The sequence below is a fragment of the Benincasa hispida genome, chromosome 9 (assembly GCF_027475165.1).
Source record: "Benincasa hispida cultivar pf3 chromosome 9, pf3_genome.v1.1, whole genome shotgun sequence".
In the NCBI taxonomy this organism is placed as follows: domain Eukaryota; kingdom Viridiplantae; phylum Streptophyta; class Magnoliopsida; order Cucurbitales; family Cucurbitaceae; genus Benincasa; species Benincasa hispida.
Window position 1 is genome coordinate 53,779,944 of NC_143486.1, and position 18,928 is coordinate 53,798,871.

At 34.5% G+C, this 18,928-nt stretch overlaps 1 protein-coding gene across 1 annotated transcript; it reads right to left on the bottom strand.

Annotated features, from left to right (window-relative positions):
- Positions 1–7,888: 7,888 nt before the first annotated feature.
- On the bottom strand, positions 7,889–17,146 carry LOC150033905 (BTB/POZ domain-containing protein At4g08455-like). Its single transcript, XM_090318048.1, has 2 exons — positions 16,545–17,146; positions 7,889–8,521 (listed from the first exon to the last, which is right to left on the bottom strand). Exons 1-2 carry the CDS (start codon positions 16,878–16,880, stop codon positions 8,057–8,059), a joined length of 801 nt encoding a protein of 266 aa, XP_090174174.1. The 5' UTR covers positions 16,881–17,146; the 3' UTR covers positions 7,889–8,056.
- Between the last annotated feature and the right edge of the window lie 1,782 nt (positions 17,147–18,928).

Sequence of the window (18,928 nt, forward strand, 5' to 3'; positions counted from 1 at the left end):
TATAAATTCTCCTATTCCGTTTAATTCTAAAATTAAACATAAAATTATATCTCATATAACTACTAATTCCCTTAATTCTAATTTGAACATTTCAAATTAACTTGTCATGCTATTCTAGAGCTAGTCCGTTACGAGCTAGTAGGGGGACCTCGCGGACCTACAGATCATGGGCTCCAACGATCCGAGATTAATTGGCTAAACTCATTAGACAAAATTAATCCTCATTCGTTAACTAATGGGTCATTCCACTAAAGCACATAGTTGCACTCCCCTTACTGTAGATATATTATGTCCACATGATTTAACCATAATCAGCAAGTCGACCCTTCATAGGTTGTTTGTAATAACGGTTGGGTCAAATATTTGTTTTACCCCCGAGATTACATCTTATTCCTCAAGTCTCTACTGATCTTTTAATGAACAATTGGTTTGTAATCCAATCACCAAACTAAACTCTCTAAGCCCAGTGAGAGGGTGGAGCCCTTTGTTCAAGACATGGATTCAGTACTTGAGAGAACAACCTTTCTCCTATCCCTAATTCGGGTAGGCATGAACCCAACTACCTATCCAGTCTTACCCCTGAAATAGAAGTCTTATTGAGCCGGCACTGTTGAGCCAACCCTCAACTATGCAAATCTAAGGGCAATCCCGAATAAACAGGAGTTCATAGTTAGCTCAGGATTAAGATCGAGTTACCTAGGCCATCTAGGTGAAATAGTCAGTCTTAAACAATAAACAGCGTTATAAAGTAAGAGTGACTTATTTCTTGGTCCTGATCTTATGCAAACTCATTGCATAGGACGCTCCCACTCCTCATGTCATAACATGTACGAATTTGGATCACATTGTATGTAGCACTTTACAACTCTTTATAACAACTACAGAGTAGGCCGCATCCAATGGTGTTACCAGAACAAGGTACCCAACCTCATTTATGTACCATAGATCATTTTGACTATTTACTCGAACCTGATCCACTCTTATGTCTCCACATAAAGTTCAAGTACTCATACAATAGTCATGGATCTTAGTTTATTGGATTTAGAATTTCGTACAATTTATAAGACCAATAACAAGTAGATAATAGAAAATGTTTTATCATTTTACAAATTGCGAATTTTTAGGACATAAAACTAGGGTTAGCAATGGGGCCGCGGCGGGGTAGGGTCCCCTGTCCCTAGCCTCGTGGGGGAAATTCCCCTCCATCCCTGCCATTTGAAGGCGGAGATGGGGGCGGGGATTCCCCATCGGGGAAACGGGTCTCCGTGGGGCCCCATTCCCTGTTTCCTCACGGGGATTCCCCATGGGGAATTCCCTATTAGATCCCCGTGGGGATTTTCCATTTTTTTTTATTTTTTTAAGTTTGGGCTTAAATTTAGAATTTATATATTCAATATTGGGCTCACAACACTATAAGTCTATAGTATACTTTATAAACATACATATAAATAAGTTATTTTATATATTATAAATATATATTTATAAAAGATTAAAAATATAACTATATAAAATTGGGGTCGGGGTTGGGTCGGGGCAGAGATACCATCCTCGTCCCCGCCTCCGGGACCGGGCCCAAAGAAAATTCCCCGATTTGACCCCATCCCCGGTCAAACCGGGGATTCCCCACCCCGCGGTGAATTTTGCCAAACCTATATAAAATCCAATATAAATATGTATATAGAGACATATAGGTGGGTCATGTTTAAGTGATATCCTAAATGGTCTGTAGTAGATGGATAAGGCTGGATACCTTATCCTTGTGACACTACGAATACATCCCGCTTTCTAAATGTTACAATTGTTGTAAAGTGCTAAAAATGGTCTGATCCTAATCATTCATGTGGAGACATGTGAGCAGGGGTGTTCTATACAAAAGGGTTTGCATAAGATCGAACCACGAAATGAATAGTCTCATTATATAACATCGTTGATAATAGATACTTATATTTCACTAGGATGACCATAGGTGACATGACCTAAATCCTGAGTGAGTTGTGAACTCCTGGCTATGAAGACGGTTTTTTTTTTATTTGTATTGGTGAGACCGTTAGCTCAATAAGCCTACTATTTTGAGAATTCGTCTGATTGGGGAACCGGGAATACAGCTACACAAGACGAAATTCACTCTTTCCCTAATGTTGGGGTACTTAAAGAGTTAGATGTAACTACAAGAAAAAACGGTAATTTTGGCCCATTTGTACTTATAAGCAATTTGCGAAGAGTCATTGTACTGTTGACTAGTTATATCCAATGGACACAGAAATATATCTATATAGTATGAAGAGTGCAGCTGTCGGTCTTTAATGAAGTGACCAACAATTAATAGATGTTGAGTAATTTAATTAAAAAGTTTAATTAATTATTTAAGTACCATTGGAGCTTTAATCTATAAGTTCATAAGGCCCCCTCTGTAGCTCAACAAGAATCATTGAGAATTAATTTTGGATTAATTTGAATTGGTCAAATTAATTGAGAAAATTAATTATATGTGATATAATTAATTTAAAGTAATTATATGTGTGATATAATTAATATAATGTATTTGATACATTATAAAATAAAGTTTATTAAGAGAGGATTAAATATTTGAATATGATTCAAATACTAATGATATGGGTGAGATTCATATAATTATATTTAGTATAAATGTGATTTATATTAAATACGATGCATTAATAAGAGAATTAAAAACTAGGTTATATTGTATTTGATACAATATAAAGACTATAGGTCATGTGTTATATATGATATAACACACACACACTCACACACACATAAACACACAAACACATGTATAATCACTATTTAAATTAAATCAATTTTAACTAAATTTTAAAATTTAAAATTAAAGGGAGGAAAATAACTTCTTTTCCCTTAATTCTCTCCATAATTGATCGTGGAAAGAGGAGTTGGGGGTTTTGATGTTTTCTTTTTCTTTTCAAGAGAGAACAAAACTTTCTGTAAGGTTTACAAAAAATCTTCCTTGAAACTTTTCCTCTCAATCTATTCACTCCCTCTTCCAAAAAGAAGCAATGCTCACACCTCCTGCCAATTCTCTTAACCAACAGAGAATACAGAGGTCTCTCTTGTGTTGGTATCTTGGTTTTGGTTTGAATTTCAAGGAAGGATCATGATCTTTTGGGAGGATTTTCGTGAAGACAAATTTTTTCTTCAAGGGTAAGTCGAAATTCTAATCCTTCTTCCTTTCCTCTTATTCTAAATCATGTTGTAAACTATTTCGTGTATATGTATAATTTGTTTGTACTGTAATTTTAATTACTGTGAAAAACTAAATTGGGAGCCATCTGCGCTTTCACTTTGGACCTCACGGTTCTTTCAATAGTGAGTTTCTTAATTTAATCCATAGTGATGTATGTGATATGAAAAGTACTCCCACAAGAGGTGATAAAGATATTTTGTCACATTCATTGAAGATTATAGTAAATATTGCTATGAATATTTATTACATAGTAAAGATGAAACCTTTACTATTTTTAAAACATATAAGGCAGAAATTAAAAATCAACTTGAATAAAAAGTAAAAGTGCTCAGATAAGATAGAGGTGGTGAATATGAATTATCATCACTTTATGAATTCTGTGAAGCTAATGGCATAATCCATCAAACTATAGCACCTTATACACCATAACAAAATGGTGTAGCTGATAGAAAGAACTGAACTTCAAAGGACATAGCTAATTGCATGTTAAATATTCAGGTTTACCTCGTAATTTGGGAGAAAAACTTCACTAGTAGCAAATTTTATACCAAATATAATTTCACATAAGAAGACTAATAAGCTACCTTATAAAGCATGGAGGTGTTTGGAAAAGGTACAATTTCTTTTACCAAAAAGGACCAAACTTAGACCTAAGACAATTGATTGTGTCTTTACAGGCTATGCAATGCATAGTGCTATTTATAGATTCATGATAATTAAATAAAAAATATCTAATATTAATAATAATAATACCATAATGGAATATATTGAAGATGAATTCTTTGAAGATATATTTCCTTTAAATGAGGAAGGACACAAGAGGTGCCAAAAGAAATTATGAGGCCAGATGTTCAAAAGGTCAAGATGATCAGAAAACTGAAGCTAAACCTAGAAGAAGTAAAAGAGCTAAAAAAGCTATTTCTTTTGGACCTGATTTCATAACTTATATGATCGATGGTAAGTCATGGGACTTTTCAAAAAGTTGTATCATTTCCTGATATACCTTATTGGAAAGAAGCTATCAATAGTGAGCTAAAATCCATTTTACAAAACAATACTTGAGTATTGGTTGATTTATCTCCTGGAAGTAAACTAATTGGGAGTAAATGAATTTTTAAGAGAAAGCTAAAGGTTGATGACACCATTGATAAGTACAATGCCCTATTCATAGCCAAAGGCTTTCGCCAAAGAAGGACTAGATTTCTTTGATACCTATTCTCCAGTGAAGAGGATGTTAATTACAATAGCAACTTTATAAAATTTGGAAATACACCAAATGGATGTAAAAACAACATTTTTAAATGGAGATTTAAATTAAGAAATCTATATGGAACAACCTGAAGGGTTTATTATTAAACGACTTGAAGACAAAGTTTGTAAACTTGTCAAGTCTCTTTAAGGGTTGAAACAAGCACCCAAACAAATGACATGAAAAGTTTGATCATACTATGTTATCAAATGGATTTAAGATAAATGAGTGTGATAAATGTGTTTATGTTAAAACCATAGATCAAGAATATACCATTATTTGCTTGTATGTGGATGATATGTTGATAATGGGCACAAGTAGAAGTGTCATTGATTCCACTAAAAGGATGTTGAAATCCAACTTTCAATATGAAAGACCTTGGTCTGGCTGATGTTATATTTGGAATTCGAATAACAAGAAATCCAAGTGGATACATACTTTCTCAATCTCACTATATAGAGAAAGTCCTGAGAAAATTTGATCATTTTGAGAGTAAGCCAACTGTTACTCCATTTGGTCCAAATTGTAAGTTGAAGAAAAACAATGAACGAAGGTATGTCTTCTCTAGAATATTCTAGAGTTATTGATAGCTTAATGTATATAATGAATTGTACAATATCTGATATTGCCTACTTAGTAGGAAGGTTAGCAAGATATACTAGCAATTCTGAGCATGATCATTGGAATGCTTTCGTCAGAGTTCTAAAGTACTTAAAGTACACTCTTGACCATGGATTGCATTATATGAGGTGTCCGCATGTACTGGAAGGATTTAGCGATGTTGCATTTCTATCAGAATTAGTCATTGTATTCTGTTGAGATGATCGCTATAGTCTACTTGTAGTCCTTGTAGAGCACATAATCGTCTTCAAGACAATACTTATCAGAAGCATGCTTCAACTATGTTTTGGAGTCTCCAAAGGTTTTGAGATTTTTTCAAGTCTTTAATTATTTTCATATCTAAGCCTTGTTACACCATCTGAATTTGGTTTGAATTTGAATATTATATATTAAGTTTATTATTTCGTGTAAACAATTTAATAGTATATTCAACTCTATATTTATACCATTTCCCCTAACAACCATTAGGCCCTTAAGCTTTAGTTGGGTGAAAATTCTTAATAGCAATAAATGATCTCCTCCATGGTAAAATGTTTGCCAAGTCTTGGAAGCTCTGACTCTAAAATCAGGCAGATGGGGCCTACAATCCTCAAACTTCTTTGCAAGGACACAACATTGCCAATAAAGTGATCTAAACAAAGACTTAGCTAGTCAATGTCGCTCCTTTGGTTGTACCACATGAAAATCCCGCCACACTCATGAAGGGTATTTCGGAAGTTACACATCAATTGCTCATCGCACTCGTTATCGTGCATGTAAATATTATCAGAATTGTTTATCAATTAAAATTAATTAGGTATATATTTAAACAAGCTATTATTATTGTTGTTGTTTGTTGTTATTATTGTTATTGTTATTTCTATTATTTTTTTTTATCACTACTACTGCAGTTGAATTGCAAAAATAATTATGTAAGTTTAAATGTTTATTATCAATTAAATTTTTTATATTGCATATTTATATTATCAACTTTTTAATAAAAAAATATTGATAATTAATTTAAGTATCTATTTTCTTTCCTTCTTTTTTTTGTAGTTGTGTTAATTAAAGAGTTAATTAACTAATTGATTATGTCAATTATAAGCTTTCTATATATACAGAAGGAGTTGATATAAACTAATTGATTTTAGATCATCAAACAATGCCTTTAATTAAAAAAATAGCTATAATTATAAATTAAAAAGAAGTACAAGTGTACAAGATTATTTAATTAAAAATTAACTTATTTTATTATTAGTTAGTTAATTAATATCTTTTAAAAGATCAATTAATAATTTTAATAAATAATTTATGTTGTTAATATATATTGCCAATAAAAAGAGATTTAAACAAATATAACTATGTTTATCCATATTAATTCATAATAATAAAATAAATTATTACTAGCATTGTTGTTAATAACATTAATTATACATGCCAATTATAAATTTAATTTAAACATATTTTTAATAATTAAATAAATTATACAATATCAACTATCAAGAAAGAAGAAAAATAGATCAAATAAAAAGATAAAAAGTAAGAGAGAGAAAATTCATTGAAATTGAAACCCACTTTTTTGGGTGGTTATGAAAAACCTTCGTGGATGGAAATATGAAATGCCTTCGAATAAGTTATTTTCATTCCCGTGGTTGAAAAACTTGTAATAAACATGGTGATAAAATATCATTTTTCATTACTACTTATTCCCATGAAAGGATATCTAGTTTACCCTGCTGGTTTTGCAATAGTATAAGATGCTCAAGCATTTGAGGTTGCCCATACAAGAGTATTTAACCAATTTTCTATGTCTTTTTGGTTCTGAAGCATTTTTGATATCATGCTAATGGAAAGTTGAACTTCTAACATTTTGATCATTGAAGCATGTTGAATTAGTTGAGTTAAACTCAACTTGGTAATAATAGATTACGGATGTGTCAACTAATTAAACCATATTTAGGCAACCTATTATTGTGTTAATTAAATATTAACATAATTGTTAATTTGTAAAACTCAATGATTAAGACGTTGGCAATTATTTTTGTAAGTCAAAAACTTCAAACTTAACTGGCATATTGTACGTGTTAACCACCAAAACACTGTGTTAGAATCTCGCTCTCTATTGTACTCGAGGGAAGAAAAAAAAAAACCCCCTTCAAATCCAACTCCTCATTTACAAAGCAAATTTCTCTACATATTTTAGAGACAAATCATTTTCAAAATTTGCACCAAGCTAGATTTTCACATTTTAAATAATTTTTCTATAGTAAAAATGTTTCGATTTCAACGAGAAAGAGTATTGAAGTTAAAGAGATAAAATCGTGTTAGACGCCAATTTAAGCATGAATAATTTAAATCTTCAACCCCTTGAACTAAAAATAAAAATTGTGCCAAAAAACAATGAGCCAAAAATGTATTTAAAGAGTGTAAGAGTGTTGGTACAAATGCAGAAGGATAAGTTGAGAGAAACATGTACCCCAATAAAGATTAGGAAAATTTAAATTCTTACTCTAAACTAGTCAATTTGGGTATTTACAAGAATCTTGTACAGGCAGTTGGATCCTTCACTCTTGTGATTTTTATAAATTTGACTAGTGATGATGTAAGGAAGAAGACAATTTTCACTCTAGACTTCCAATTTCTACTAACTCCCACAAATTTTAACAAAATATGATGCAAAATCTACAGGCTCACCGATTTTAATAATATCAAATTATCAATTTTTTTATCTACATATATATTATACCTAAAATCTGCCTCAACGGAAGAACACAGGAAAAAATACATACAACCATGAACCCAGTATAGGGTTAGAAAAATTTACAGCCAAACGAGCATATTTCATATCGATTAGATCAAATTCCGTTTACGTTCTGGTTTTCTTTTAACAAGATACATTCTGAATGTTATTGGAGTGCATGCTCATCTTAAAGAACAGTCCTTGCAAGCACACAAAACAAATCACAATGGGTATAAGATCTTCAGTTTTATTTCACAGAACAATCTCTACAAGCAGCAGTATTTACCTGTTTAGACATGTAAGCTTCATAGACTTCCACGACAAGCCGTGGATCCTTCTCGACAAGTTCCATATACTCCTCCCTTTTGGTAAGCTTGTCCATGTTGTCGATAATCACCGACAAAGCTGCATCGATCATATGCTTGCCATTGTGCTGGTGTGCAAAGACATAGTTCATGATCGAGTTGTCCCAGTTCAGTTTTGATATTAGGAACTTCTCGCAATGTGCCTTCAGATGCTTCACTTCGTACTTCTCAGCCAAAACTAAAAGGTCATAAGCCATTTGCTCATCAAGACAGGCGTCTGCTGTGTACAAATAATTAACAAAGGCACGGAGGGCATCAAATGAAACATCGCTGATTTTTATGGTACCGCTACGACTTTCTTCCATTTCATTCTCAAGCATAGCTTTGAAAACTGGGGAGCGACTCACCTGAAGGATACATGAAAAAAGGTAAACTATGATAAGAAAAAGGAATGGCTAGGGTCTTGTCTATACTAGACCATAACACGAGAAGCTAGGCAAAGTTATATGCAAAATTGCAAATGTATATATGCAAAATGTTATATGTATAAATTGAAAATGTATATAGAACTCAGCTAATAAAATAGTATCATCCTTCAGAAAGTAATAGTAAAAAATCAAGTCGTAAATTTTGATACTCCAATCTTGTTCCATCTTTTATCTCATCTCCAAGGCACTAAATTTATAATCATGTTAAAATAATATTCATCCACCAAGATGCAACAAAAGTTACAGAGAAACATCTTCTGACCTATTATTCTCTCTCTCGTGTATTCTGTAGTCAAAGGAAGATAGAGGCCTCTCATATCTCCCGATAAAATATTTAGGGATAGGTATTAAATGGGTAATCAAAACACAATTTCCCACAATTGTATTAACACCATGTGTAGTAAATACTGCCAATTTCCAAAAATTTCCCACAAATACAATTTCCCACAAATGTTCTTGCCTTGAAGAACATTTGTACTGCCAAGAATGTTGAAATCAATCAACTTGTATATAAGAAATGCAACTGCATCTCTATTACTGCTAGTGACGTTATAGTTATGAAAATTTGTATTATGAATCATTCAATGAGGTCCGTCATGTTTAATGAATTTGAATCTCTTAAATTGCTTTATGTGATTGAAACACGTTTTTGCATTGGTTATCATCATGCTTAAGAGGTATAAACTAAACTAATTAAAGGTAGTTTACGTCATGGTCATTAGTGATACATGGGAAAATCACAGAAAAGATGATGCAGGAAAGGCTGCCATATAAAGGAGTTGGTGCTTGATAAGTTGATAACTTATGGTTATATTCTTTCCTTCGCTTCATATATGATCTGAGTTTGGAATACATGCACCTTGTCTAGATTTGATGTATGATATATGGGATACAATGATTAAAAAGGTGAAGACAATGATTTATAAACATGAAGAATTGCAACAAGTGACTTGTCCCCTTTTTATGATGTGGTGTAATATTTTCATTGATTGTTGGAATAAGAATAATACTGCACTTCATTGTTTAGCACATTTCTTGAATCCAAGGTATTTAATTATATTATCTTTTCTATCTTATATTCTAACCTTATAGTTTATATTTTATAAGAGTAACAGTTTTTTAAACCTCTATTTAGATACTATAGTAAAGAATGACATACAAAGTCCTTTAATTGAATGGCTCAAGAGGTCGAACTAACTCGAGAGAGAATGAAGTGTTTTAAGAATGATTTTAGTGACCTTGCACATCCTGCAAAAGTGAACATGGATTTTGTAACTTTTCAAATCTGGAGATTTTGCTGAGTATGCTTATATCTCAAAGATATGTTATCGATCCTATCCGTTGGTAGGCAACTCATGGGGTCTATGAACAAATGCTTCAACCAATTGCTTTGAAAGTGAAATCTTTTTCCTCTTCATGTTGTGAGAGAAATTGGAGTACATACTCTTTAATTGACTCTCTCATGGCATGGGATCTACAGAGGATTTGGATCTACGCTTTTTTCCGCGAAAACTCCAGAATATCCAAAAGGAAAGAATAAGTCATAGGATATTGTTGGAGATACTTTTGATTCTTTTGAAAATGCCATGCGCTTGAAGTAGCTATTGTCTTTAAAGGAACCAGATTGGAGGGTGATGTTTTGGAAGATGATGGTGGTGAAAGTGATCAAGATGATAATGTTATTGGAAGATGATGGTGGTGAAAGTGATCAAGATGACAATGTTATGAAGATTTGACACTTGAGAGGCTTCAAGTTTTTCTAGGTTCTAGTCTACTTTGTTTTGATTTGTTGAATCGTGAATGTTTTGTTGGATAAATGTATTAGGTACTTAAGCACCTTGGAGAACACGCCCCAAATGCTAGTTATTGGGATGGGAGAGCCAAGCCACTTAAGTATCACATTGGTCATCCAGTTCTAACCAATGTGAGACAAAGACATCCCATACTATCTTGGTTCCTAACAATACCCCATCCCTAGAAAGCCGACCTCCCAACGGCTACTCTAGCGGTACTTCACTCGGCCACACCCGATCAGAACCCTAAACCGGTTCCACTCCAGAACGTCAACCGGCTCTGATACCATTGTTAGGTACAAGCACCTTGGAAGACCCCCAGTTATGGGAATAGTAGGATTATTAGTAAATATTAGGATAGTTACTAGAAGAGGCATTTTGGTAATTAGATAGTGAGCTTGTTATGGCTTTTGATTATAAATAGAGGGAGTAGGTTGAGAAAAAGGGTGTGAAGTATTTGGAAGAAATTTTTTTGAAATTAAGGGAGAGACTAGCCCTCTCGAAAAGCTAGGTTATCTTGTTACCCGTTCTATGATATTATAGCATATTTCAACATATTTCAACATATTTTCACATATTTCCATATCTCTATGTTCTTGGATTTATTCTTGTATTCTTAAGTATTTCCTTGTTAGGTGGTATTCTAACAAATTGGTATCAGAGCACGTTCGTTCTGAGAATATCGTTATGGATTCAGATGCAATGTGTGATAGGCTAAAGGTGTTAGAGACCCTGGAATCAATGCAACAAACATTGAAGGATTACCAGCAAGGATGTGAAGAGAGAGAGAGTAAAAGAAGACTAGCAACCATTAAAGTAGAGAAGGAAAACCGTGTTTGAAAACTATCTAAACGAGCTCAAAGAGTGGGGGGAAGACAAAGATCGTACCCGAGGGTACCTCCACAAAAAGAGGGGGAATGGATTGATCAGGTAAGCGGGAAAGAACGAAGGAGAAATCTATGGTAAAGGCGGGTGGAACAAGAATGGCATGAAAGAAAGGAGAACATATCGACGAACCTGTGTTCAGAGAGGTGGAGGAGCGTGCGGAAGAAGAAACATGGGAGGAAGGGCTACCTGATGTGCAAGTGGTTAGAAAATCGAGGAGGCGGGCAGAAGAAGAAGCGACAAATGACGAGACAACAGGAGATGAAGTTCTGGGGAAAGGGTTGTTGCAAGTTTAGAGAGGAGAGAAAGAAGAGATTAGAGAGGAACAACCATGAAGGAACCATCGAAGTAAAGCACTACCGACGACAAGAATGGGGGTGGCCAAACACAATGTGTCAAAGAAGAATTGGCCAGTGGAGTGGCAAATAGACGGATAAACGACGAGGTATGAACTTAACTGATTTCACAAACTCAAATAAACAAGATGGCGAGCAAAGAAGGGGGAACACGCGAGCGGTTGATGGGTTAGGATGGCAAAGAGACTGGCGAATGAAGAAATGGTGGCTAACGAAAACACCGGTGAGCGAAGACGCGAGGAGGATGAAAAGGTTAGGTGTGCTGAAATTTGCAAAAGAGGGTGTACTACGATAGATGAAAATGACGAATAAACGACATGGAGAAGTTGAGGCTGAGTTGTGAATGAAAGATTGGGGAAGACAACATGGGCGATTCCAAAAGCTGAGGGGTATACAAGGCGACGCCAAAAGTAAAGAGGACGTCTACCGAGGCCAAAGGCAAAGAGGAAGGTGGCCGACGAGGAGTGCAACCTGGTGGATAATGGCAGAAGAAGTCGTGACGATGGAGAAAAGGGAGCACTTGCATGATAGTTGGGACCACTGACGTGTCAAAAGCTGATGGGAAGGAATGCCAACCATAGCATTATGGGCTTAATGTCTTTGTTTGGGTTGAGTGAGACTAAAGCTCTAGAGACCCACGACTATATTCTGAAAGAAAGAAGAAAAGGAAACATACAGTGGCAAAAATGGAAGGAAATGTAAAGTCTAACCCTAATGCCATCCACGTGTCAACCGTTCGTGTGGGCGAGATATGGGATTGTGGGTTTTTCATTCATAGACTGAGCAAGCTATGCCTTAATGGGCCAAATTTAAATAGGAAGGTTAAGGTCCACATGCTGTCAGAGGTGGAAAAAGGGGGATTACTCAATGGACTTCTTAAATGTGGGTTTTGGTATTTTAGTGGGGTGACAAAACCCAATATAATCCACAAGAAATTGAAGAATTGGGGAGAAGGAACAGGCACTAAGGGCTCGATTAACAAGGCAGGATCGTGATAAGCCATCACATTTCATAACTCATGGCATACTATAATAATTAGTTTCTATATCAAAACATTTGAAAGTAAACCGCTCACTGTTAATCGGCTCCTCCTCAGATTTTTGGTTCCTTCGACTCCCATTTATCCTGAAATTATATTGATAATCTTCTAATTATCCTCCACATGACCATAGTCAAATTATTTGAAAATTAATCTTCAAGTATAACCAATTTCACTAAACTTTTCCCAAATCCCTAATTTGATCCAAGGTAGAGTTTGCTTTGTAATTTGGTCCTTCAATTGCTCTAAAATTAATTTGATTCAATAGGGTGGGATCGTGATAAGTCAGATACTAAGGGTTCGATTTTAAATAGTATGGATGGGGCCCAGTCCATTGCTAAGTTAGAAAATGAGGAAATAGTTGAAGATGGACTTTTGGTGGGGCGTTATCTTGACTTAAACCCAGAACCCAAACCGCCCAAGCAATATCATACCATGTGATCTTTGGCCAAGTGTTCCTCGAGGTAAGCATCATCTTTAGTGGTTTTATTTTGGCTTACTATCTCTAGCAAGGTATGATAATGATGATTGAAGTGTTGTGCAGCAAAGTGGGACGTCCAAATGACCGAAAGGAGGTTGTCGGACCATGGACAACAAGAAAGACACGATCCAAGCTGAAAATACACACGAAGGAGCTGATGGAAAAAGTGCCAGTGGTGGAAGGAGACAATGATTTGGAGAAAACGCTGTTTTCTTTTTTTTTGTGAAGCAGTGGGATGACAATTCCCACGTGATGTGTCAAGTGGTGGGGCCAACAAGTTGGAAAATGTTGCAGAAACATACTGGATTGGTTATGGGCTGGGATTGCTGGAAGCCTACTGCTACCTTTAAGAAAGATAATGATTTATGGGCCCAACTTTTGAAGAGTTGTGCGTGTGGGGCAATCCAAGTTAAAAGAGGTTGTTATATTCATCGCCTGATATATGGGCAGTGGGGTTACTTAAGGGAAGGCTGCTGTGTTGTTCTGGGCAGCAAGTTGATAGTGGGCCCAGCCCATTTGAGGAGAACAACGCCAGTGGAAAAGAATGTGGAGTCATGGCCTGCTTAATGGGCTAAATCCAAATGAAGAAGTTGAAGCCTAAATTGCTTAACAAAGTTGAAGACATTTCTTGTAAAGAGGCTGGAGGTTTTGGGTTTACTGTTTTATTTCAATTTAAAGGAAAAAAAAAAAAAAAAAAAGAGAGAGAGAGAGAAAAAAAAAAAAGAAAGAGGTCGCCCACTTTTGTGATTGCATTTTAGAAGCACACCTTGAGGACAAGGTGTCTTCGAAGGGCGAAGTATTGTAAGACCCCTAGTTGGAATAGCAGGTTTATTAGTAAATATTATGATAGTTATATAGAAAGAGGCATTTTGGTAACTAAATAGTGAGCTTGTTAGGGATTTTGATTATATATAGAGGGAGTGGGTTGAGAGGAAGGGTGTGAAGTATTTGTAAGGAATTTCCTTTGGGGAATGAAGGGAGAGATTAGCTCTCTCAAAGGCTAGGTTATCTTGTTACCTATTCTATGATATTATAGCGTATTTCAACATATTTTCACATATTTCCATATCTCTATGTTCTTGAGTTTATTCTTGTGTTCTTTAGAATTTCCTTGTTAGGTGGTATCCTAACAAAATGTAATATGTATTTCACTTTCAAACTGTAGTATTGACATGACATTTTATGCTTTTTGGTGAACTACATTTTAATATCTTTATGTTAAATTTACGTATGTTCAAAAGAAGATATATGAAAAAATAATGTATCCTCGATGTTCCATATCTTAGTTTTTAGGAATTGGTATATCACTATATCCTATCGTATTTGTATCTTATATCCGTATATGTGCTTCTTAGTCTAATAGCAATACAAAAAGATTTCTCTCTTATTCTATGACAAAATCAACACATTCTTACTAAGAGATTGGTTCATAAATAGCATACAATTAATTACGTGATGAAATAAAAATGACAACACAAAATAATTAAATATATGTTTCCTACTTAAACCCTATAAAAAATAGATGTGCAATCCCTAAAAAGAGAGCAAATAATTATAAGAGAACATACTCTTGATAAAGGACTAAGAGATCATGGGTTCAATCCATGGTGGCCTCCTCCTACCTAGGATTTAATATCCTACGAGTTTCCTTGACACCCAAATGTCATAGGATCAGGGGGTTGTAAGTTTCAAACATAATTTTTTATTGAGAAACTATGCCTTCATGAAAGACCAAATTGAAAGGAGTATACAGAAACAGAATGTTAGAAAAGAAAGGACTCAAACCATGGAGAATCAGGGATAAAAGATAATAATGATTTTTTTTAAAAGAAAAAAACCCATGGTTACAAAAAACCCGAGCAAACTCATTGATTCTAGCCAAAGCTCTCAATACTCTCCCCAAAACGTCTCCAAATCTCTAAACACTCTCCTATTCCTCACAAGCCAGATATTCTATGAGACAAAAAAAAACAAAAACAAGAACCCAAAATTTTTGGGGGGGAGGGAGGGAGGGGAACGCCAAAGTTATCCTTCTTATAGACCAACATGAATTGTTATGAGCCAACTACATTCAAAAGCCTTAAGGTTGCCCTAAATTGAGCCTGCCAACTAACAACCACAGAAAATATGCTCCATATACTCTCACGACCCTAACGATATTAAAATGTAACAATTGAAAAGCCAGCACATCCCCAACCAAGTGTCTTTCCAGAGCATGAGTCTCTCACCATTGCCCACATTTAGGCCACCGAAGGATTGAATTGATAAACTGTTCTACAGTAACAAGTCTGGGAGCTTCAATTGCAATCCCTCTCCAACACCCAAATGCTCTATCTATTACAACTAAACCCACAATTACTAGGAAAACCTGAAATCCATTCAACCGTTAAGGGTGTGTTCTTTCTCCTTAAATTTCCATGATCAAGGCCACTGACCATTAACTCCCATGCCATAAAAATTGTAACCAATCAACCAAGTGCTCTGCTCCCTCTATTTCCACCTGTTTACAAGGGAAATGTCCATTTCTTCAACATCTAAGCTAATCCACAACCTCATTAGAAATCAAAATAGAGTGTAGGATAACTTGGCAGAAACGTCCAACTAAACTCAAGCAAATCTTCATCCCATCCACTTGTTCCCAGGCGTACTACAAATTTACAAACGGTAGTGGAATCTCTTTCTCACTAATTTAGTCATACTTGGTTATCAAAATACTATCAGAATAGGGATGACGGAAAATTATATGAACTCATAGTAAAGGCTTGAAATCCTTTTTGTCTTATAGCTAGAGAAAAAATTGAGTAGAAAAAGGAATTTCAAAAAGGAGAATTTTAAGTAGTGAAATTGAAATGAGTTATAATAATTGTACGAAGAATAAAGAATATTGGTAACAGGAAAGAGAAAACAAATGACTTGTGAAGGGACAAACCCCATTTCAATGAAAATTTCTAAATCAACATGCAATGGCCAAACCATATTTACCAAATAACAAGTTTATGCCTACAGATCAATTCACGACTTAATTATCAGACTCGAATCAACGATTCACACATGGTAATTCGGAATTCCAATTAGCTTAGCCTCCCTATCCCCCCTTCACCTCCCCTCCAAAATAAAAATCCTTTCAGTTCGTACTATCTTTCACATAATTTTGCTACAAATCCAAGCTTACTGCACCAATGCTTATGAATTTAGCAGTTAAACATCTTACTCTTTCGACGCTTCGTAACTAAAATAGAAAAACCACTTAGATTCAAAATAACAAGTGGCCATCTTACCAGTACACAACTTAACCTCATACCCAAGCCAGACCGGAATCAAATCAAAACCACAAAGAAAAGTATTGTATTAGAAAATAACCAAGTAAACCTGTCAAATTCATACTAACCAAGACAGCTTTATGAGCGGGAAGAGACACGGCGTATCCCTCAGGCCCATCGCTGGAGGCGATCAAAACGACATCCGTAAAGCAAGGAGCATTCGACCGATTATGAAGATGATCGAGAGGGGACCAAAACCTGAGGAAAGCGACCTTTGATTTCAAGTCTTCGATCTCACGCTTGAGCTCTTCCTCAGTCTCATTAGCTTCATCGTAGCACTCCTTGCAGGTTCCGGCGTGGCGTGACGGGTATTCGTCCTGACACGATAAGCACTTCATCATTTCTTGATCGGACTCATTCTCTGTGTCCGAAATGGCTGTCGACGACAAAACCCGGCGCCGCATCGGGAAATTTGTCGTCGGCGCAGGGTGTCTGTGAAAATTCTCTTCTCGTTGCTTTGATTGAACGGAAACGATCCGAAAGAGACCGGCGATTGACGAAGGATTACCTTTTGGAGATCAATCAATTTCTGTTGCAAACATCGAGATAATCTTTTTTCCAAATTGGAATTAGTGAGAACCCAATGGAATCGAGGACCTCAAAGTAAAAGTAGTTTGTATGTATTTTGGCGTATTAGGGTAATTTTAAAAAGCTGCTTTCAAAATTTTCATTATTTTCTCATCTCCAAATAAAAAATTTTACAATTTTTTTTATAATATATGGGGACTATGAAGCATAGACACAAATACGGTTACACGATATGGATACGATGATTCTGTCAATTTCTAAAAAACTAAGATACGGAAACATCTAAGGATACGTCTTTTTTTTATATATACTTTTTAAAAATATATATTTCTAAAAAACGAGAATACCGATATGTTGAAGATACATTTTCTTTTTCTAAAAAAATTTAGGATACAAATAAGTTTAGCATACAAGTTAATAACAATAGCACAAAATAGAATATAAACACTGAAATACAATACAAAAAAAAACATCTAACGTGTTGACATACAATAGTTAATAAAATGCAATAGAAAAGTGACTCATATTACAAAGAACAAGAAGATTAAAGGGAGAAATATGAAGATAAACGAAGAACTTCTTCATTGTATTATTGAAGATATCCAAATGGTTTATATTTTGGTAGACGTTGTGGGGACTCAAATGTGAAGATGAAGATTAGATGATTCTAGGGTTTGGTTATTTATTTTTTTTTTTTCCTTTTAGTTTTAGACTCGAGTAGTGAGCTTTTTAAATAGGTTGCCTAGTTTTAGATTGGGAAAGATTAGATGAGTTGCTTGTCTTTTTTCTTTAAAAAAAGGTACGCGTGGAAATAAATACGTCAAATCGCGTGTCAAATACGTATCTGGGAAGTATATGAAAGTATCGGTATCTGATACATGTCTGATACGGATTCTTTGCCTCACATGAAGTATTTGTGCTTCATAGTATGGGGATAAGGTAATCGAAGTACAAATCTACGTGGCTTGAGTTAGGTTCATTTTGGCATTTGAATTTTACTGAAAAAGTATATCAAATATTAAGGGGATGTTTGGCATGCAGAGTTAAGTTAGCAATAATTATTTGGGAAATTAAGTTATCTAAGGAGTTAGATTGTCGGTGTTTAGGGCGCAGAGTTGGGTAAGTTAAATTTGAATGTTTATATTTAGGGTGCTGAGTCTATTGAGTTTGGGTATCTGGTGCATTTTTTTCAAACGAATTTGATTCTGTCTTAAACTTTTTTTTCCAATTTTTTAAAATTTCCAACTACACATATTTTCCTAAAATTTTTAATGATAGAAATTTGTTTTAATTTGTTTTATTCTTTTTTCTCATTCTTAAAACATAACAAATTCCTACAAAGTCTACTAAAAGAAATCCTAAAAAGAAAAAATATACCAAACATAAACTTTAATTCAATTTTTGAACACTCAATTGCTTAAATAGACATATATTTTTTTTTCTCATTCCTAGACACTAAACATATTCCGAACAAATGTAAACTTTTGACCATTCAATCATGAACACTGATGAAGCTTACAACAACTTTTTTTTTCCTTCTTGAATAATGTAACATATTTTTACCACACAACTTATGTTGGAAATGTCCTAGAACTCGCAGTTCGTAAATTTTGTTAAACATTTTATTTATCAATAAAATATTATTGAGTATTTTATTCAATAAAGTTGTTGATTTTGCATTCTATTATGAAAATCCAATAAACATATTCATGACTATAGTATGAATACTTTAACTTTTTGTAGTGACATAAATAGGATCAAGTTAATAGTAAGCCTAAATGGTCTATAAATATATGGATGAAATTGGGTATCTCATCCTGATATTGCCTAAATGGTCTATAAGTATATGGATGAAATTAGATATCTCATTCTGGTAACACTAGTAGATGTGGTCCATTTTGTATAGGTAATATAAATGATATGA